The sequence below is a fragment of the Zootoca vivipara genome, chromosome 3, assembly GCF_965207765.1.
Source record: "Zootoca vivipara chromosome 3, rZooViv2.hap1.1, whole genome shotgun sequence".
Lineage (NCBI taxonomy): Eukaryota > Metazoa > Chordata > Lepidosauria > Squamata > Lacertidae > Zootoca > Zootoca vivipara.
Window position 1 is genome coordinate 69,847,221 of NC_142586.1, and position 23,535 is coordinate 69,870,755.

A 23,535-nucleotide genomic window follows, 5' to 3' on the forward strand; every position below is an offset into this window, starting at 1 on the left:
GGCAGAATTTGCCTACAACAATGCAGTGCACGTCTCCACAGGGGTGTCGCCCTTTAAGGCCAACTATGGGCGCGACCTCAGATCTTTCCCGGAGAGGGAGGGGGAGGAGGAGGAGGAGGGCCCACAGGCAGAGGACTGGGCAGCGGAACTGGAGACGGTGCACCAGCAGCTCAGGGAACACTTGGAGAGAGCCAAGGAAGCGTACAAGAAGGGGGCAGATCGCCACAGGCGACAAGGGGAGGTCATCAGGGTGGGGGACAAGGTTTGGTTGTCCTCGGAGGGCCTTCCCACCAGAGGGAGGTGCAAAAAGCTGGCACCCAGACGGCTGGGCCCCTTCACGGTCACGCAACAGGTCAACCCGGTTGCCTTCAGGCTGGCACTGCCAGAGGACATGAGGGTGCATCCAGTATTTCATAGATCGCTGCTGTCGCCGTACAGGGAAAGCAGCAGGCTCCGAGACAGCGAACAGACCCCCGAGGGAGGGGGGAAGAGGGGAGGCAGGGAGCAACTCAATGAGGCCATGGCCATCCTTGATTCAAGGAGAGGGGTGGGGGGCCTGGAGTACCTCATGGCATGGGAGGATGCCCCGCCTTCCCAGAATGAATGGGTCCCGGCCACTCAGATACAGGAGGAATTTTTGGTGGAAGAATTTCACACCCTCTTCCCACACAGACCCAAGCCCTGGCACATGGAAAGGGAGGGGGAGGGGGAGGGGGAGGAAGTAGTGGAGAGCAGTTCACCATGGGGATGGGAAGCGGAGTTTGAGGACCAGGAGGAAGAAGTATGGGTGTCTCCGAGGTCCACCCTGTCAGAGGAAGAGGCAGACTGGCAGCGTATTTTTACCCCCACCAGCTCTGATGCCACGGACTTTTTGGGATTTCAGTCCTCCCAGGCGGAAGGAGGGAGCTCGCAGGACTGGGGGGAGGTGTTCACACCTACGGGCTCGGAAAGTACAGAGTTTTTAGGCTTTCAGTCGTCACCGACACCCGGGGAGCCCCCTGGGAGGGGAGAAGGGGGGCTTGGGAGGGGGATGGATGTGAGGGACAGGGGATATCGCGAAGTCCCTCCCCTCCTGAGTTCAAGCCCATCCCCGAGCGCAGGGGAAAGCAGGGAGAGTTCCGATTCCAGTGGGGAAGCAGGAAGTCGTGTCCGAGGCTCAGACAAGGTAGCGGAGCCAGGGTCCCAGGTGGGACAGGAAGGGGCAAGCAAGGGGGGCAGACCCATCCCCCCAACGCCGGAATTGCGCAGAAAGCGGAGAGGGAAGAGGATGGGTCTACCAAAGTTGTTATGTTGGAGAAAAACGCGCCAAACGCCATTCGGAGGTTCTGATTCAAGCTGAGAAGATGTGTCCTTGTAAATAGCATTGCCTTCAGCACTGTAAATACGCAGCACCAATAAAAGATAAAATGCAGAGCTGTGTAGAGTCGTTACTCTGAAGTAGCCCGCTCCGGCCACTGTGACAATATATAAATATGATAATTATATTAAATATTTTACTTACTTGCTTATAAAGGGCCCCATTACCTTCAGTAGCTTAGGGCCTCATCAAACCTAAATCCGGCCCTGGATACAATGTTATAACCATCCTATTGAGAAAGGTGAGGACAGGACCTTTCAGCAATATTTCAGACTCCATTCAGACATCTTACCAGTATGGCAGCAACATCTGAGCTATATGCTTGCTGACCTTTCAATCACTTCTTGCTCCACAGTACAGAATCCTGATACCTTATCTGCCATTCTAGACTCTCACCATGTGCTCTCCTCTGCTGTCCATTTGCCTACAAACTCCTGAACCCACCAGGACTTTAAGATACATTCTAGATCTCCCATCACCACTAGGGAATGTATTTTGGTAGATGCCATTATCCTTGGTCAGGAGACTGAGGCTGTGGTGATGTGGTCAAAGGCACCTTATCCACACACTGAACCACACCACAAAATATATATTTTTAGCTTCAACATGGTGACCATAATACCACATGTTATTAGGACCACAGTTTTACCTGATATAACCAATTCCAGAAACGGCTTCTGCTGTTGAAACATTTATTTACATTTATGCATTTAACAGAAATATACTAATAATAATAATAAATTTTTATTTATACCCCGCCCTCCCCAGTCAAAAACCGGGCTCAGGGCGGCTGACACCAACAGAATTACAATAAAACATAAAAACAATTAATTAAAATACAGATTAAAATACCGTATTAAAATTTAAAGTGCAGCCTCAATTCAAGTATTCCATAAATCCAAGCCATGAGGGAGGAAAAACACAGGGGTCAAGCTGAGTCTAACCCAAAGGCCAGGCGGAACAGCTCTGTCTTGCAGGCCCTGCGGAAAGATGACAAATCCCGCAGGGCCCTGGTCTCCTGGGAAAGAGCGTTGGGGCCAAGTTGGGGCCAGTACTGAAAAGGCCCTGGCTCTAGTAGGGGCCAATCTAGCCATCTTATGGCTCGGGATCTCCAGAATATTGTTGTTTGTGGACCTTAAGGTCCTCCGCGGGGCAGGCGGTCCCGTAGGTACGAGGGTCCCAAGCTGCATAGGGCTTTAAAGGTCAAAACCAGCACCTTAAACCTGATCCTGTACTCCACCGGGAGCCAGTGCAGCTGGTAAAGCACTGGATGAATGTGATCCCGCGGTCGGGACCCTGTAAGGAGCCTCGCCGCGGCATTCTGCACCCACTGGAGTTTCTGGGTCAGCTTTAAGGGCAGCCCCACGTAGAGCGAGTTACAATAGTCAAGCCTGGAGGTGATCGTCGCATGGATCACTGTGGCCATACTAACTCATCTCTCTAGTGCTATAAATAAACCTTATTGTAAAGGTGGGGGAAATGATTCACGTATAGTAAATCAAGTAGGAAATTATTTATTGGTTCACATGCTCTGTGGTGAGAAAAGATAAAACAGACTCAGTGACCTCGCTCGGAACCCCAGCTATTAACAATAATAAAATGGGAAACTGAACATTTTATTTTCTGTAAGGGCAAATAGTATTATCATTGTTACTCAGACTGAGTTACCATATCTACAGCAGCCACTCTTTTTCCCCTCACTATTTAATTTCCCCCCACCCCATCATAGTCAGTATGTGGCTTTCTTTGGTTATGCTGTTTGACCATTGTTAATACAAAATGCAAGTATATCTTCAGGCAGTGGAGGCAACAAACTGGCAAGTCAGAGATGCTCCTTCCTTTTGTCAGAGAAAAGAAGAAGCCATCATTTTTCTATAGCTGGGCCTGCAATTTGGTACCCCAAAATACTCAGCTACAATTTATGGCTGGTGCAGACAATACTGACATTTGTTGACCAATTTGTGTGTTCTTTTAGGGCCTGGGAAGTCAATGTGGTGCCTTCCAGATATTGGTGGACTCCAACTCCCATCAGCCTCAGCCAGCATGGTTAACGGTCAGGGGTGATGGAAGTTGTAGTCCAACAACATCTGGGGAGCACCATGCAGGCTACACGCATCCCTAGTCCTTATATTAGTGTGGTCCTTTTTAAATACTGACATAAATCAAGTAAAATAAGTGAAAAAGGATGCTTGGTGAATATTCCTAGGTCTAATTAAAAGTAAGAGAGGGATGGTTTTCTATTCATTCTTACTCCCAGCTTAAAATAAATGGAAGCAGGTATGGGCTGATTGGCAATATTCTTTATAAGTCCCAGATATGCAATAGCAAAGAAGCAAAAAAGCTTTGCAAATGTGTTTGTGTGTAATAGTGAGAACAGAGAGTTTTACCATTGCCTGCCTGACATGATGTTGGGTGCAAAGCTTTCTAAATCATACTGACTAGTGTTGAAATGTGTTTACTTACTTACTTACTTACTTACTTACTTACTTACTTACTTATTTTCCAGAAATACCCCACTTATAAAAGAAGCTCAAAGTGGCTGACAAAATCATGGACACCATAAAACACAATAAAAAACGATGACATCTTAATTACAGGTGTCTCTAGGGTGCAGGCAATTGTTGACAAAGTCATGATTTACCTAACATCCCAAGATCTCAAGCCATGTAGGGCTTTGTGGATCAAAAAGAGTGCATTAAATTGGGCCCAGGAGCAAATCAAAGACCAATGCAGGTAAGAAAGGACTGGCGCAATGTGTTCACAGTTATGGAATCATGCAACATGTAGCATCATAGTCACATTGCTTCCTCGCCCTGCCCCTCAGCCAAGAACATGGAGCAGTGTGATGTGATGGTGCCACATCATAGGCTTCCATTGGTTCATATTTTCAGAGAGAGAAAGGGGAACTTCTTTTCACCTGTAACTTCATGGTGGGTGTCATCATGCCCTTCAAGGCTGAATTAAAAGATGTAGACCTGAGGCGTAATCAATGCTATCACACTTAGAGATGGCATAGGCATGGGGTAAAGTTAATTAGTCTGTGCACAACAAGGGAACTATGAGAAAGAAACAGCCTTCTGCCTCTCCACAGGAAGGAGGCAATACACCAAATAACACCAAATAACAAGCCAGGGATCAGTGCCATTTGTTCAGCAGTAAACCTAAAATAAATGTAAATACTGTAAATTGAGATTATAAAGGGAGATAGAAGGAAGATCTCAAAACACTTGCTAAATGTTTGAATTTCCACCTTCGTCATACATGATAAGCAGAAAGCTATATGGCTAGCCTGCTTTATCCACACCTATCTTGATTCAGAGAAATGAAAGATCCAAACCCATAATGTAGTATCTAGAATGATGTATTGTTTTATGCCATAGGAATACATACAGCAACTTCAAATACAACAAAGTATTTCGCCTACTAACAGCAGGCTGTGTTGTACATACATTTGGAGCCCAATTAAACTTCCTACCTTTCAGAGTTGCTTTCTTAAGTACCTTCATTGCATACAGCTGCCCAGCATCAGATCCTTTCACTTTCCTCACTAAAAACACCTGAAGTGAAAAAAGCACAAAAAGCAATACATTAATGTATGTTTACTGTTGTTGTAGTAGTTCATTTCTACGCCCCTTTATGTTTTAAAGAAAAATACCCTCCAAAGCAATAACCTATATTGAAACATAAAAAAGTAATCCAGAATAAAACATTACTAAAGAAAGTCAAATATAAAGTATACATTCCAAGCAGCATAATTAACAGGAAACTAAAATATTATCTTAAAGATTTCAAAAGAAAACATTACAAAGGAGGTCAACTACAGAATGCACATTTAACACAGCAAAGTTAACCAACTTAAAACAAACAAACTGAAACATGTTTACATGAATGGTTTTTGTAGCATTCATGCAATGGAAAGTAATACTGATTAAACTTCAAGTAAATGTGCAACCTCATTCCATAAAAGCCATTCCCAACCTGGTGCCCTTCAAGTGTTCAAGCACAACCCCCATTACTCCAGACCACTGGCCTTGGTTGTTAAGGCTGCTGGGTGTTGTAGTCCAACAACATCTGAAGAGAGCCAGGTTGCTACAGAATGTGGAAAAGGCCTTCAGTGTTAGTTACTAGTCATTTGTTAGCTGTTCCCTGATATAGTCAGTAATATCAGATTTTATTGTATTCCCCTCAAAACAGATGAGTCAGACGGGGAACGCTGTGTGCTAAGAGAACATGAAAATAATTATAAAACTGCAGAAAAATACAACAAATGACAATGTGTTCTCTTTCAAAACACCACTATGCCTTATTGCTTTTAAAGGGAACCACGATCTGCAAAATAATTTCCTATAACTCCATCAACTAAAAAGAAAGAAAGAAGTGGAACTCTTTTGTGGAGGCATTTTAACACCAACATACATATGTGACTGCAGAGTAAACATATTGCTTCTCTTTAAAGAGGGATTGGATTTGAAAGGCAAATGAGGATGGAAGCAGGGCAGGAATCAGAATAGATTATACACAGGCAGGATCACACCCAAGACCCAGCTTGTCTCCCATTCCACTGCAAGACCTCATTGTGCCTCCCACATGGCATGCATGGAGGGAGCCATTCAGTTTCCATGGTCAGGCACAGGGGTCAGCAAACTTTTTCAGCAGGGGGCCGGTCCACTGTCCCTCAGACCTTGTGGGGGGCCAGACTATAATTTTGGGGGGAAATGAACAAATTCCTATGCCCCACAAATAACCCAGAGATGCATTTTAAATAAAAGGACGCATTCTACTCATGTAAAAACATGCTGATTCCCGGACCATCTGCGGGCCGGATTTAGAAGGTGATTGATCCGGCCCCCTGGGCCTTAGTTTGGGGACCCCTGGTCAGGCAGCTCCGCTGTATCATGGCACAGGGCAGCCCTGGACTGGCAGGCTCAATCAGTGCTTTGGACAGTTTTCAGAGTGGGGCTAGGGGGCAGATAATAAAATACATGGTGACATGTCAACACCAGTGTGCTGTAAATTTCCCTATCCCACTCAGTTGGTTACCGATTGTACAAAACAGGGAAACTGGCAGTGCAATGACACCCCCTTATCCATTTTGCCTTACTAAGCATTACCAAGGAAGAGTGGAAGAGGCGATGACATAGTGCTAATGCTTTGATGGCAGCCATGCATCAACTGTAGCATCCGTTTTGCCCAAGGTGACCTGATGATCAAAGTGTTGAAGACTCATAGTACTTACAAATTTAAGTTAAATGTGCTAACTGTATCACTAAGAAGGGAGGGAAGATGAGCATATTTCCTTCCAGTCCATCTTACTGCTTTGGAAGAGGTGCTACTGAAGGAATTTTTTTATTTTGCTTTGGAAGAGACTAAAAAGAGGGGGGAAGTTACTCAAACCTCATTGACTGTTTCTCCCTCGGAATCTCCAGAGCAGATCTTAAGAGGGTATGAGCTAAGGATCAAGTTGTTTATTGAATTTAGTGCTGATTCCAGATTCCACTGTAGCATATTGCACATTGTAAAATCTTACCTTTCCGTAGGAGCCTTGCCCCAACACTTTCAGCAGCTCAAACTGTGATGGGTCTGCTTTTTCAAAACCTTCTTTTACATGATGACTGATGTCTATCTCCTTCACAATACCTTCTTCCTGCGAATAAGAGAGAAACAAAGCAAAGCACACTTCTTAGCATGGATAAAACAAATTATATCACTTATTCTAACAGCTACCACTTTATTCCGTCTTTTTTTTACTGAGAGACCAAGAATCCTACTCCTAAAACTATTAATACCCTCTCTTTTTTACACAATATTTTTTGCAGAATATATTGAGTCTGAATCTGAAACATCAAACTCTGTCTACTTCTACCTAGCATATATAGTTAGCTAAAAAGAGAACCTGTACATTTAAACAGAAGAATCAGTTCCTGGAGCTGTTGGGCTCAGCCAATCAGCCGAGCACAGATCACATATTTTGTTAAAACTAGGAACAGGGAAAGAACAGGTACATTTTTATGCTACTGCATTCTTTGAGCACTTGGGCCTCAGAATGCCTGCCAGTAGATATCACATGTGTTCATCTCTATAGAATCAAAGAATTGTAAGGTACCCAAAGGGTCATCTAGTACAACCCCCTGCAGGAATCAGAATTTAAAAAACCCAGCAGAGGCCCATCCAACTTCTGTTAAAAAACTTCCATCACCTTCTGAGCTATAGTCCATTTCAGTGTATTTTTTTTTCCAGATAAGCACATCTTTATTAAAGCGTAATGGTTTTGTACAATTATTTCCACACCTTTAGTATCCATGATCATTATACATTATTAATTTGACATTTTCTGTTCACCATGGTTCGTTGTTAATTTAACAAATTTACAAAAAAGGAAAGAAGGAAAAGAAAAAGAAAACAACTCATAGGGTCAGTCCATCACATAACTATCCAATTACATCAAATCCGTTGACTTCCCGTCACCTTCCGCGGTGTGTCTCCTTTGTGTTATTCATGTGCAAACATTCCTCATCGTATTCTTATTTTTTTCTTTTTGTACATAATAAAGCCGATCATACCAATTTATCTAGTTCTTATTATAAACCAATCAATCAGCTCTTAGTGTCAGAATGACCGCTCCCCACATCAATGGGGGACAACTTTTGCATGGACGCGCGCAGCCCCCTGATCCCAGAGGCGACTCCCTGGTAGTTTGGGGCTGGCACCACCTTCCCAGGTAGGATGCCAGGGGTCTCCGCCTACCCAAGCCCAGCGTCCAATCCTGCCTGGGGAGGTGTTGCCAGGGGATGGCCAGGTATGGGGGGGGGGCTGTCCAGCTTGCGCAAGAGAATTTGAATCTTACCTCCAATGTGGAATCTCCTAATGTGGAATCTCCTTTAATGTAATTTGAACCCATTGGTTCAATCTGTAATATTTTCGGTTACAAAGGTGGATGAAAAAACCCCTGATTATAGAGAAAACATTGCTTGTGCAGTTTTTCTACATACTCTCCAGGAAGTAGAAAGAGTTGTTGCCTATAGTCATCTCTCCATACAAAGAAATTTGAGAGGACCCTACCCATATATTATTGTGGGACAGAAAAGTTGGGATTTGAAAGTGCCAGGATTCCTGTGATGCAGAAGTCTTGTGAGTAGCTTGTGAGATTTGTTTTGATAATATCTCTTTATTTACAAATGTAAAGGTTGGGGTGAGGAGGAGCAGGCACGTAAGCAGTGCTAGTTCCTAAAATAGCACCAGTCCCTCCAAACAGCAGCAACCCCTCAAGACAGCTTCCTGGCAAGCCACTGCAAGAGCTCTTTTTGTGACAAAACAGAAGCTGTAAAACTGTTCCCTTCAGCAACTACCTAGGCAGAGGGGCTGTGACCTGAATTCCAGTGGCCCGGAGTAATTACCAGCCATCAGAGACCATGCAAGACAAGCACCTTCTGCTCTCAAGTTATACAAAGGCTTAGAGAGAAAGTTGTTTTGCAGAAGCCTGGAAGCACACTCACAACAAACAGAGAACGCTTAATGCTCAGGTTGTCCAAGTGTTTTTAAAGTGAGGTCTAAATATTCCAATAGATTTACAGATACTTTCACCATGTTTATGTAGCTTGGTGGATTTATATAGCTGGTTTGTTTTTGTTTGTTTTTTGCAGAGCCATTTAGCTAAATGCCTATCGTTCTGCCAAAACAAAGATATTTGAATTTATGATATTCCATTACAAGCTGCTACAAAATTTCTTGCACAATGAACTCAATCAGCAGATTTTCCTTTTACTTTATTAATCAAAGTAAACAAAATGCAGAAGAATTGCAAAACCTGATTTCCAAAAGAGAACCTTGTTGACTTTCATAATCTGAAAGATTCCACATCACCCTTCTGGACAGTTATGTTGATTTCGTATTTGTATCAGTAAAAAGATAGGTGCATTTGACACATTCTCAAATGAATTACATCAATTGATTACATCCTCAAATTAATTAGCATCTTGAGTTCAAATTACCACTTGTCTCTTATGATTCATGTAATAAACAGCATATTTTCATTGTATTATAATATCCATTTCTTAAATACTAGTCAATGAAAATGTTTGATAACATTTGCCTAATAGTAGGACCAACCCTCCACAGTAAGTTCATTACGGAAACGAAATCTGAACCAAGTTCTTGCAGACTGAGAGCTCATTCTCCTAGCCACCATATGCAGCCTCTTCAAGTTAGGAAACGTTGCAGCTTTCCCCCCCAGGATCCATGGCTACTTTGATCTCTTCAACACATTTTGCCTCACTGCTTCCACACCCTTCTGGCTGCTTCACAACCTGTTCCTTTCCGTCATGAAAGTCCTACTGCACTGCAGCTTTTTTGGACAGCTCCACTGCATGGCAGCACAGGAGGTTTTCTGAACTTCTTGAGGGACTAATTCCTTGTTCAGAGTCCATGGAATGAGAGGACTGATAGATATCCCAGGTGTTCTGGATTTATATATTCAAACCTCAGAGAGAAATCCAGTGTAAACAGGCTACTGAATCACTGAGTAAATGCAACTCCAATCCATCACAAACAAAGCTGGATTTACTGTGTTAAAACATTTTTTCCCTACAGAAAAGGGCAACACCATAGCTGTTGTCCTAAGCATGGTTATCTGAAGTCACTGAGACCTGACCCTGTTCACAAGATGATGGGAGTGGGAGGGGACACAATACTTCCATCTCCTCCATCAAATCTCCTCACTTGGTCCCACTGCCCCCCACACTTTGGAGGGCAAATATTTGCAGTGGGGAGTCATCGTGGGGGCTCCTTGTGCTTATTTAGAGCCTAGCATGTTCAGGGTCCTAACTTGTGAGAGCCTCTATGAGCATTGAGGGCAGCAGGGCTGGGCAACAGTGATGTAATGGAGAGGGTGGAGCTAGTGAACACATCTCTGCTGATTTTAATTGCATGATGAGAGCAATGGCTACCTAGGACCTTAGTTGTGAGTAATCATGTTTAGGAGTAGGATGCTAAGCTGAAAGGTGCTCCACTTTCTCAGCTGCTTGTAAAACCGACATGCTGCTATCACTTGCTGGGTGAGAACATAACTCAGGAACAACTGACTCCTGCCACAATGGAATCTTTTGTGATGACAGCCTTAGTCAAAACTGCTTCAAGTCAAAACTGCCACAGAGCAAAGGCCAGCATGCCATCGGGAAAACTGAATTAAATGGACAAATTTTCTCCCAAACATAAGACCTCTTGTGATCAATGTTGTTCATGCCCATTGACGCACAAAGAGCGCCACTGTCCTTGCCAATTAAGTGAGCCAGCAATCGGCTACTGTGCCATGATTTGTAGCTCTTTGTGCTGTCTTGTTGTGGAGATTTGATTTCAGCGGGGGAATGCAGTTAGTGTCTTTAGCTCTTTTGTTGCAGCAAGAAGCATTCTTCAGCAAAGCATCATGTAAATAAAGCACTCTCTATGGTGACTAAATGAAGTTCTGTGAAGAGCAACAGCAAGGGATGAATAATTGGTTCTGAAGATGGAGGGACTGGTGGTGAAGAAGAAGAAGTTGTCAGCAAGGCAAGAGAGAGTGATTTTAGATTGTGCGTTACTTAGTATGTTTTGGTTTCATATGACCTGCCTTTAGTTGGATATATTACTGAATTTTTGTTATTTGTTTACTTGTTGCTGTGGTTCCATAACAATTTGAAAACTCATAAAAAACAATAATTATTTTTTAAAGAGAGGCAGGAGAGACAGAAAAACAGCTATAAGTGTATTTGTCAATTCCACGATGTCAGCAGCCCTTCATTTTTTCTTTGCAACATCCTCTTATTCCTAGCCCACAATGACAAGCAAATTTCATTTTCTGGAACAGCAACATCTAGCAATTGCTATGACAGGCAATAGCTAGTCTGTGGTTAAATCTGCTTGTAGAGATTTTCCTTTAGAGCCCCAGACCTTCCTTTTGAAGATGTTTGTTGAATCTCTTGTTCCTTTAAGCAGGAAAGCTGGGCCTGAGTTCAACACCAGGTCCTCCTCTTTTCCTACACATGTCCTCCTTAACCCAGTACTTCTTCCCCACTTCCATTTCTCCTCTGCCTGTGCTCCCGTTTTGTCCCGACTTTCTCTGTGCCAGCAATCCTTTGCTCCCTGTAGGCTTCTCAGCCTGAAAATATGACCCTGCTTCTTGCCACACTGTGACAAAAGTATTTCTCCAACCCCTTTGTAAAGGGGTTCCTTCTTCCTTCTGCAGCTGCTTCCCCACTCTATAAGCTGGTGGAGGAAGCAATTCAAAGTGCTGGATTTGACCTATACAGTGGTACCTATACTTACGAATAACTCTACTTATGAATGTTTCTACTTACAAACGGAGCTCCGTCCGCCATCTTGGATGCGGTTTAGATAGGATTTTTTCTACTTACGAATTTTTAGATAAGGTTGCTTCGACTTACGAATTTTTTCTCCCAATGCATTCCTATGGGATTCGACTTACATTTTTTTTCCGACTTACGGATGTGCGTTCAGAACGCATTAAATTAGTAAATAGAGGTACCACTGTAATGCCTTAAACGGCTCAGGACTGCAATAACTCAAGGACCGCCTCCTTCCATATGAACCTACCCGGACCCTGAGATCACCTTCTGAGGCCCTCCTTCATGTGCCTCCTCGAGAGGTCTGGAGGGTGGCAACACGAGAACGGGCCTTCTCTGCAGTGGCTCCCCGTCTATGGAATGCTCTCCCCAGGGAAGTTTGCCTGGCACCTTCATTATACACCTTTAGGCACCAGGCAAAAACCTTCCTTTTTAACCAGGCCTTTGGTTGATCTTATTGACATCCAACACCCGTTTAGAATGTGGTTCTTTTGGGTTTTTTTTTTTACTGGGTTATTGTTTTTGGTTTGATTTTATATGTTGTGGTCCTGTTCGTGGGTATAGGGCAGTGTATAAATTGAATAAACAACAACAACAACAACAACAACATCCCTGGTGACTGGTCATCATCACTGCACTATGCCACTTCTGGCCTGCCCATGTTTATATCTTCTTGGGCCAGATGTGGTACAGTGCAGAGATTAGCATAAGTCACAATCAATCCTTTTGATTGTGGCCCTTGGATGATCACCAGCCCATGTGTGTTATGCACATCAGTAAGTTAGGAAGGAAAGGCATTGGCTCCTTACCCTCACTTGCTGCAAAGAACTGACCATCTGGCCAATCTAGCTGCTGACTATTGCTCTAAATTCTTAGTGCTCTAGGAGAGATAATCTTGCATGGAGTACCATCCTAAATAAATGAAGAAAACAATTCATACTTTTAAATAGAGCAAATGCAGGTGTTTGTTATATAAGGTTTGTTGATGACAGCACCAGTAGAGGGGGAAATGTCAAACATATTCTGCAACAACAGATTTTAAGTGAGAACTGGGTGTCACTGTCTGCGGCAGCTAATCAGCAAGATGAAGTACAAGTGGAGCAATAATTATCCCCTCTTAATCATCCAGACCTGTCTATCACCTCTTCAATAAATATGAAGTTGCTAGACTCGTGCTTCCCAAGTGTTTTGCAATGAAAATACAACATCCGGGCTTGTTCCAGTTGGACTGTCTCTCCCTCCCCACAGTCATTAATTTTACACGTTATACTGTTTCTTAGTAATAATTTAGTGCTATTTATCCATTGCATTTATATACTGCCTTTCTGCCAAGGCACCCAAGGAAGTGCATAAATGCAGTGAATAAATAAATAATATATTTCTTTTTGTGCACACTTTCCTCTAATACATGCACTTCTTTGAATGCTATTTGGTTGGAGAACCGCATCACAAAATTCAGATAACTGTGGATTTTAATGGGCGGCTGTTTTTCAGTTCTCATATTATTTCAAAAACAACGTATTTGATAAATTCAGCTTTATATGTAAACTGAAATAAATTTATTCCACACCTCTAGTTGCAACTGTACTGTAACACAACACACTTTACAGGAAACCAGCACAACCGAAACTGCGGCACATTGTGCCCCATAACATCTAATTCCTTCTGAAATACAGCCTACAAAAGAAGGCTACGGAGTCTAGTCAATGATGTCTACAGTTTCAAAGATTTGATGCCTTCCTTATGCTCCTTTGAAATAATAGAATTAGCTCTTTTGTATAGCCTTTTCCTCTTCCCCTTCCCAGGGTGTCTGTGGCTACAGATATGCTTCCTATTCTGACCTAGATCAGGAAAAAGAGAGGACAGAGCTCCCTCACGCTCCCAAAATAAAACGGCCAAGTGCATAAACTGCACACACGTTTCCATTTCGCTAACTGCCTTTATTACTAAACATTGCTCTACAATTTAAAATAACTTTTTAGAAAGTACCTTTTGCATTTGGAGGTTATAATTAACCTAAGTGGGTAGCCCATTTGCCATGCTTCCTTTTGAGAAAATGAAATGCCCTTTCTCATTACCTCTTTCCCACTCCAGTCGCAGAAATGGGAAAAAACTTAAATGCCTCACAATTCCAGCACTGAACTAAGTAAACACTGAAATGAAATACCTACAAGGACACTTGAGAGGGGCAAAAATGAAATACCTTTCTTAAGTTAATGTATTAAATATATCCTCAAAGAAGCCTGGAAAACGTTTCATTTCCTTGACAGCTATTTCCAATCATGAGACCAGATCACAGTTTGCACAGAGATATATGCATGTTTTCAAATCTCCAAGCTTTTTTTGTTCCTTCGTAAAATCATTTCACCTCCCACTTCTTGGAGAATAACAAGATATTGAGCCAGTTTGGATGATCACATGAACCTGAGATGATCACATGAACCTGCTCATTTAGGGTGGGGTGGGGGGGTGGAGAGTTCTGCCAGAAATCTTACTTGCTATATTTCTGGAGAAATAAAAGAAGCACCAAGTTAGCACAAGGAATGAATGAGGAAGAAGCCACTTGCAAGAGCAGTGTCACTTTTCTTCACAGGTCAAATCAGTGTTTCAAGCAGACCATCACCCTTTTTCTAGAAAGAAAATGACATCTAGTAGATTACAATCACCTGCTACTCATTGATTAAATATATTGGACTCTGAAATGAAATTTCTTTCAGAAATTGTGCTACATATTCCAGGAAATTTATTTCCTTCTCATGTTCCAGGGCCTGATATTTGCACAATGGCAAGAGATATCTGCCGAAGGACCAGTTCACAGCTGTGTAGTGACTCAGACAGCCAACAGGACAGAGCTGCTATGTCTTCTTTATCCTTGATGCAGCAGATAAAGACCCAAACTATCTTAAATGCAGTGGGGCCCTGAAGGCACATTGTGAGTAAAATTAACAAATCAAAACCCTTAACACAGGTTTGGAGTGAATTATAATGGGCATACAGGCACAAGAAACCCCATATGGTAAAAATGTGAGAAACTGAGTGGAAAATAACTTTTTAAAGGATGTTCATTTTAATAGGCCTGATGTTTTATTTAGGTGAGGTTAGGTCCTATTTTTTTCAATATAACTTGGCACATAGTTGAAATGATATGAAATAGCCACAATGCATTTCTGTTGTGAGTGAGCTTGATCTTTCTCTGTACATCAGCACAGCAGTATCTGGCTCCTTTGGCTTCACAGGATATGTAGAGGCTGGTGCCAAGCTTCACCAGCCAGAGTAAACAATTACTAGGGAGCACAGTAGTGTGACTGCTACAACAAGTTAGTCAAGATGGGAAGGGTCAACTATGATAAAGTGGTAGAACTATTGTTTTTAATGACTGCAGAATTCCATTTTAGAAGGAAAATAAAGGCTGAAAAGCTCACTGCATGAAGGCTTTGTCCCATGGAAGTCCAGCGTATTATGCTTTGGTGAAGGGTTTTTAATTTTCTTAGCCTGTGTTCAATACAAAGGACAAACTAATCATAGAAAAATTGCAATGCTAATAAATAATGGAAGGGAAATTTGATACCTTCTATCATTCATCTGCGGAAGGGGCTCTACTCAGGTTTCTACCTGCAAATTACAATTTGTGACAGTCACTTCCAGCCTGATTCATTTCAGGCACCCTCACTTTTGGAGTGAGGGACCATATCTTCCACGTATAGAATAGCCACACACTTCATTATTGCTGCTGATGTAATCAGGAACAAATACAACTTTTCATAGCATAGAGTCCAGTACAAGGTATCAATACTGTGGAGCAAAGTTGGGAAACTTGCTATGAATTATGAGGTTTTGAAAAAAAAAAAATGTACACATCCGGTCGTAGCGGTAATACGTAGTTAATTTATGGAAGAAGGCTTTAACAAACACTGGTTTTTCTAAGCAAAACGTTTAAATCTGTTCGGTGACATGGCCAGTGTCATTACCTTGACATTCAGTAGCAACCTAGACCATGGACACAGAGGGTTGCTCTCTGAGGAGGCACAGGACATGAGTCTCAAAGCCTGAGAGGAGTAGTCTGTGCCATGGAGCACAAAGGGATCAGCTGAGGCTAAGCATATGCTTTGCTTCCTGGGCTCTGTTGTGGGTTCTGAGAGAGCTACCTTTGAGATTCCTGTTCTGTACTAAACCTTTCTGCCTGTTTCTTGCTTCTCCTCTCCTCCAGGTGGCTCATTGGCCCCCCTGATTCGTCCATGGGCTCCGTTTCACCAGAGCCAGACAACTGGATCCTTGCGGTTAACAAATCAACCTGGGCCCCTCACTGGGTGAACTTGTCTGCTATCTGCCAGATAGTGAAACCATCTTTGAATAAACTGTCTCATTAACTGACCACATTTGTGCTTAATTTGCAGTTATGTCTCAGAGTTCCAGCAAACATTTGCTGAGTAATGCCTCTGTTCCATTGCAGGCTCTGACACAGCACAGACTGTGATATAATGCAGTTTAAAAGTGCTGACCAAGCTGAGTAACTATTGCCTTGGTTAAATGAAGGTGCCCTAGGCTCAAAAGCGGTTGATAGAACACAATGAAATGCCATGAACTACAAAGACTAAATAGAAAACACTTTTCTATATAGACATATAATTTTGTGATTAGGGGAAAAAATGGAGGAGGTGGTGGTGGAGGAGAAAGAAATGATTGCACTGTTCTTATACTTGAAGGAGTGATGACTATGACACAGGATCTTTCTTTTTTGTTAATAGTGCTTTAATATGATTCCCGAGAACCACCTGAGTGGATGATAACAGGGCCAAACTGTTTTGTGTATCCCTTAATGGAATAATTTATTTTTGAATTTCATTTTTTTATAAACTGACTCAGTGTTGCTCAGATAGCAGGCCAGGACCCATCCATGGGCCTTGGGGCACTTTCAGATGGGCCTCAATGTCACAGCCTGCTCATTGATACCTCACTTGCCTGCCTCACCCCTAACAATGCCATAGCCTTTGGATCGACCCACCACCACCACCACCAACTCCTTGCATGCTGAGTAGAGATGGTCAGGAGACAAGAATTTGGTCTGTGTGCAGATGAGAGAAAGGTTTCTCTCCTCAGAAGGAAAGGCCCAGAAGAGTTGTTGATGGGAATTAGAGAGGCAAAAAGTTATCACTGTTTGAAGGAAATTAATAAACTGGGAATAAAAAGGAAGGGTTTAGAGAGGAAACTGTTATCAGAGGGAGAAGTAAATGTAAAGGACCAAGGAGGATGGATGGAAGAAACTGGTGGGGGTGAAGGATTGGGGTGAGGGGATCAGGTGCAATATGAGTGTGGATGGAGAATGATGTGGCAAAGAATTTCCCCATTTCCAAGGACAGAGTAAATATCAGTAGAAAGTGTTTGTTAGCAATAGCCAGCTGATTATGCCAAATCCTGCCTGCATCTGCCAGCATTTTGTGACCGGCTTTGCTCCTTAGCCATCCTTTTGTGACTCAGCAATTTTCAGGTATGTCAAGTGATAGAAAGTTTTGAGAACTCCTGAAGTAGCCAATGATGTGGAAGAATATATTAGACTGGGATACCCAGAGCCCATGTCAATTTTCCATTGTGACTGACCATGAGCTGCATATACAAGCAGATTCATTTTCAGGTCTCTGTCAAGACACATGATCTTAATTCTGAAATGCCTTAAACTGTATGGAAATCCTGGTAGTGAAGCCTGAAGAACAGAATTGGCTGACTCAGTCTCACACGCCTTCTATCTCTTACAGAGCTGGAAAAGCTGATCCTGCCTGCCATGGAAGCTGCAACCACACAAGCAGCAACTTGCCTCAGTTGCTCCAGCATCCTGCATTAGGGAAGAAACACAGAGCTGCTCTTCCGGCAGCCTCTGTGCTTGGCAAGCCCTCCCTACTTATACCTAAAGCTGGCAAAGTCTCTGATGTGCATGGCTCATAGGATGTTTCATCTCTCTCTCTCTCTCTCTCTCTCTCTCTCTCTCTCTCTCTCTTTCTCTCTCTCTCTCTGAACACTTAAGCCCACAATCCTACACGTTCCAGCAAATGAAACAGTAAATCACACAATGGAGCCTTAAAACACTTAAGTAAACTGGGTGTTTTTAAAGAAAAATTAATAAAAGCGACTGCTTGCATTGCTTTGCTAGAAATGTGAAGACAGTTCTCCTTCCTTGAAACCCACAAAAGTAAACAAGTATGCCTAATACTGAATGTCATATTCTATTAAGTGTTTGTCTCTGGTTCCTAGCTTGACCAGGGCTTTTATTTGCCTTATCTAGTATAGCTGGACTTGGCATCAATTCATTTATTTTTAATGAAAAATATACTCCTTTCCATTCCCACACTAACTAGAAGCAAGTGTTCAAGTACAAGCAGGTGTTCCAATTGCTTTGGTTTGTTTGTTTTTTGCTGACCATTTGGTACTAGCCATATTAGCAAATTCAGTGGAATTGCAGTAAACAAATTAATTATGCCATATTTAATTAAAAATAATTTTCAGTTTCAAAAAGCCTACAACAGACATTTACCGGTAAATAATACTGCACAATGGAAGCTAGTGTCTACCACTGTTCAACAAAGTGAAGATGACCAATAATTAACATCACAATCCTATTCATGCGCCGCAACCCCAGAGTCGGTCACGGCTGGACCTAATGATCAGGGGTCCCTTTACCTTTACCTTTAAGGAAGGATAAGGAATAATTTATTGGCCAAGTACCAAATATACTTGGAATTTTGCTTTGACTACATTGCAATGTAAATGTACCTTATACAAACACTGTTCCACTCACAATACAATAGCACAGCAAAGGAACCCCACCTATAACTGGCCTCCCCTTCCGCTACACTGCTACAAATTTAACAATTTGATGGCACAAGGAAAAAAACTGTTCTGTGCCTAGCCATTTTTGTGTATAGAGTCCTGTAGCGACGCCCAGATGGAAGTAAATCAAACAGATGAGGACTGGGATGCAAAGGATCTGCAACAATTCCCTCTGTTCTCTTCCTAGCTCGAACAGCATAAAGTGTCTCTATTGAAGGCAAAATGGTCACCATACTAAATACAGCAACTGTGTCAACTTTGTTGTTTCAGAAGAAGTGACACAGGGGAAAATACGAGAACTGTCCAGGGCTAAAAATGTGTGTTTGGTATTCTCCACTTTCTGTACAATGTGCAGGATGCTCACCAGGAGTAGCAATTTCCCCTTAAGAACATGAGGTTATCAAACCACTGTGAAAGGTTAGTTAATTTCCCCAGCTAATTTTTTAGGAGTTTATGCATGTCGACGAAGAATTAAGGATGCTGGGTCTCAGCACTCTTTCATTCAGAAATTCTCTTTCTATTCCATCTTCCTGGTGGAGTGTCATGGAATCTTAAGGACTAAGAGATTTACTACAAAAACCTCTCCCAAGAAAAGAGGTTGTGCTGTAATCCCACAGTTCACACCACAATAAATCTGCTTAGTTTTTAAGGTGACATGAGTGGAGTCGCCTCACCTGGATTTTGACATTTTCCTGGCAGTACTCATCACTTTTATGGGAAAACTCTATAAATTATTCTTGCCCTGGGAACTATATCCCATTTAGAGAATTGGAATCATTTTTTAAATAAACAAATAAAGACCAGAAAGGTAAAAGGTCTTTCACTCTGAGAGAAATACCAGCACATACAAAGGGCAAAATCTGCTTATTCCTGAAAATAAGTGTGTGTGTGTGGGGGGGGGGAGAGATGGACTGCATGTATTTTATGGAAGTTTAGCGTTACAAATAGTTGTCAGCAATATTGTTTCTTTTTTATACATATTATACTTTAATGTGAATGAATTTTGCATGCATTTAAGGGTATAAATGAGTGCAGTACTGTTAGCACCAATGGCAGAATTTCAGCTGCATTATTCGTTTGAACAGATTAAGCTTGCTTATTTTAAATAATGCAGAGTGATTGCACTTCCAAGTCTATTATGTAAGTCAGCCAGTGTTATTGGCATACGGGCAATTATGCTTTCTTTCTTTCTCCAAACCTTTATTAGGCATCACAGATATAGGACATCTTAAAGCATTCATATACAAAAAAAATTAAAATACATACAAAGAAACAGCCATATAAGATATATACAGTAGTAAAAGAAGTTTTCTTTGGAGTGTCTTCCCACTAAACTGTGCCATTCACCACTCTAAGAGATACTATTGACAGAAAACCAGCCAGCCTTGCAGTTTCCTCTGGGTTAATATCAGACAGGTAGAATCTGATATTTTCATTGTGCCATGATGTTAAACTACCCAAAAAAGGGGAATAACATGCATTTACGTAGCTGGTTGTACAGTGGACAATAGAAAATAATATGTTCTATAGTGTCCGGCACATTCAAATAACATCTGCAATGTCCATCATTTCTAGAGATGTTTACATATCTGCCCTTAACAAAAGCTGGGGGGGAAACATTCAGTCGGGCTAACATAAGTGCCCTGCATTGGGCTGGAATTATTAACTTTGAGATTTAAGTGATCCTGTTATCGGTTGTATTTAAACCACAAAACTTGGGATTAGATACAACCCTGCTCTGCAATTATGCTAAAAAGCCACTGGGATTCTTGCTATGACCATAATAGCAATGGAACCTGCCATTTCAAATCTATGGAAGTGAAGTAAATCAACAGTCTTAATCAGCAGTTGGCTCTCTTCTTCAATTTATGGAAACCTCTTGGCATGAGGAGATATCCATAACAAATTGTCAGTGCCTGAGGCATCAAAACCTAATGAGAATTGCTGAATAATCTCCAACAATTTATATGAGGTAATTCTATTGGGGGAGTGTAATAAAAAAGGAAGTCTTACAAAACAGCTTAACAATATTTTACTCACAGATTCTACCCCCACTTTGCTCCCCTTCTTTACTATGTTAAATGTAAACCTCCGCAACTGAATAGAACATATTGTAAACACAGGTGTGTGGGTTTTTTTTTAAGTCAAATACTGTACGGGACAGCTCATTACAAAGAACACAAAGTTTCTGCAGAGAACAGCTGTGTGTAAAGGAGAGAAGGGGGATAAATTCAATTTGGTTCCATGTTTTGAAGCAAACTTAAAGAATGAATACTTTTCAAAATAATATGTGAACCAAAGCGCAGCCATCCTTTGAAAGTCATGCTTTTCCAAATTCTGCAATGCAGTCTTCCAGTCAAGTAATATGAACAGAAAGGGTAAAATGTGCATATAAATGTATATATTAGTGAAAGTAACATACAAAAATGCATTATGTTACCTATGGCACCCAGTAGGAAACACTGTATACAAATTTGTGTATATTGAAATATTCACACTTAACTCTTAATCTCAGGGTCAAGTGTTTGAGCCCTAAGTCTTATTGGGCAAAAGATCCCTACATTGCAAGGGGGTGGACTAGATTACCCTCATGGTCCCTTCCAACTCTACAATTCTATGATTCTATGAATCTAAAATGCTGATGAACTTTCATGAGGACTCCCCACCCACCCTCTGCAAGAGAGAGAGAGAGAGAGAGAGAGAGAGAGAGAGAGAGAGAGAGAGAGAGAGAGAGAGAAATGTTGCAAACTGGAAATGTGGAGAACCGAACATAAGACTGGAAAAATGAGGAACTGAAAGGAACTGAAATTGACAGAGTCAGCCATCCCTAGCATGAAGTACAATACAAAAGTATATACTGTCCTAATATTACTGCAATGCACATTTCTCTATCTCCTGCCGCTGGCTGCCGCTGGCAAGGATGGGCGAATTCTAATCATGATGATATCAGGACACTGGGTAAGTGGAGGAGATTTGACCCTGGGCTGCTTTTCATGAGTGGCTGCCCTGTGTTGGGTGTTCACTGATAATGCCACCAAAACCAGATATTTGTGCCAAATGAGACTTAAGCCCCCCCCCATGCCTTTTAACACGAGTTCATTAAATGGCACTGTGCACTGTGGGTATTAGTCAATAGGAGCAGCATGACTTCAGCATCACAGCATAGTTTCTTCAGGCTTCAAAAGGCGAAAGAAAGGGCAACCAGCTCCCCAAGAGCCAGTAAACAAATTAAAAAGCTGCTGGCTTCTTTATATGAAATAATCTAGTCTGCAACCTTTCTAGGACCTGCTAAACAGCGGCAGCCACAATTGAACTGACCTTCCTCAGCCACCTGACAAGTGTGTATTAAACGGTGTCATTACATAATGGCGATCAATCACCAATGGGAAAACAGTGGCCTTATGAAGGCTCATAAAAAATGAATGCCAATCCCCTCCATTGGGCACTCAAGGCCAAATCATTCCTACAATTATTTTTATGCACCAACATCAATCTGGATTTTGCCTCAGGAAGGAATCCGATAAAGATAGTGCTATTTTTGTTATCACACTGCAGGGGGAGTCAGTGAAATCTGTTCCTGGGCACTCTGGGAGAGCATCCCTATAACCATTTACCTGGGTGTAAGCCCCACTGAGCTTAGTGGGATTTACTTTTGAGTAGACATGAATTGTGCACTTAATCACTCAAGCTTTCATCTGTCTTGTGATTATATGAAGCTCTTTTATATATTAAAAAAGCATGTTCACAAGTATAAGAGAACAAGATGACAGTTCATTCTGTTATATCCTTACTTATATTATATTATTAGCATTGAAAAGAGGTGCTATTTATGAATCATGGTTGGCTTTTTTCCTGAACCCCCCTCCCCCCAGCAAAAAAACCAAACTTGGATAAATGTAATACACTGTAACATGGAAGCCTGTGAAATCTATCAAATTCAAAAACAGCTGTTGCTACTTCACTTCAGATTTCAGAATGACCTCCAACATCCTAATTCTAAAACATACATGGAAATAAACTGCACTTATGTCACAGCAGCAAGCATTTTAGAAGAGGCATCTCATCCTGCACTTTTTATACAGGTTATAAATACTTATACAAAATAGATTATACTAGAAGGCTATCCTTAAAGAAGATTTGGAAATTGCAGTTGGTACAGAATGCAGTACAGTAGCTGGGATGCTTATAGGAACTCAAGGAGCTCAAGATCAAAATATACCTATTTGCATCTGTTACACTGGCCACCTATTTTGCTGGTCCCAACTGAAGTTGCTGGTATTGGTCTTTTAAGCCACAAAGGGTTTGGGACCATGCTATCTGAAAAACCACCTACAATGGAATGAGCTTGCCCAAGCACTGAGGTAAACATGGAGAGGCTCTGCTCTTCGACCAGCCAGCAAGAGCTATTAGGCTGGGGAGTACAAGGGACAGAGCTCTCTCAGTGGTGGCTCCACACTTTTGGAACTCCCTCCCTGGGAGATTGTCAAAACTGTCAAAACACTTTGACATAGACAGAAACACACATGTGCAAAATCCTAAAACTGTTTCCCAAAGAGACAAGCTGCCGCCTAAAAAATCAGGGTATGGATACAGTATTTTAAATACCTTTGGCAGGCACAGCAGTAAGAGGGATTAAGGACACAAGTTAAGCCTTGTGTTCCCCTTTTCATGGCTTTTGGCAGTTTAACCTTATCTGACCAGTTCATGTGCTGCTGATGAGTGTCATGTGTGTTTAAATTAACAACTGTAAAACAGACTAGGATGGAGAGCTGAAAAGGAAAGGGGATTATGATGCACTTTCCTGTAAGTGTTCTTTATTTAACTATGCCTCAGAAGAATGAAATTATGGATACAAAAACTTATGGAATATGCAGAAATGGCGAAACTCACCAGAAAAATAAGAATTCAAGATAACAAACTTTTTATAAAAGAATGGAAATGGTTTATTGAATATTTACAAATTGTAAACAGATAAGAACATTGGCAGATTATTGTAATAACCTTCAGCTTTATAAGAGTATATAT

At 41.8% G+C, this 23,535-nt stretch overlaps 1 protein-coding gene across 2 annotated transcripts in view; it reads right to left on the reverse strand.

The window, feature by feature from the left end:
* The window catches only part of RPS6KA2 (ribosomal protein S6 kinase A2), a 169,731-nt gene that overhangs the window by 62,177 nt on the left and 84,019 nt on the right, over nucleotides 1–23,535 (reverse strand). For both annotated transcript variants that reach the window (XM_088666336.1, XM_088666337.1), the window contains 2 exons: nucleotides 6,885–7,001; nucleotides 4,833–4,914 (listed from right to left, as the gene is read on the reverse strand). In XM_088666336.1, coding sequence (XP_088522462.1) covers nucleotides 4,833–4,914; nucleotides 6,885–7,001 — 199 coding nt within the window. The remainder of the gene's footprint in view (nucleotides 1–4,832; nucleotides 4,915–6,884; nucleotides 7,002–23,535) is intronic.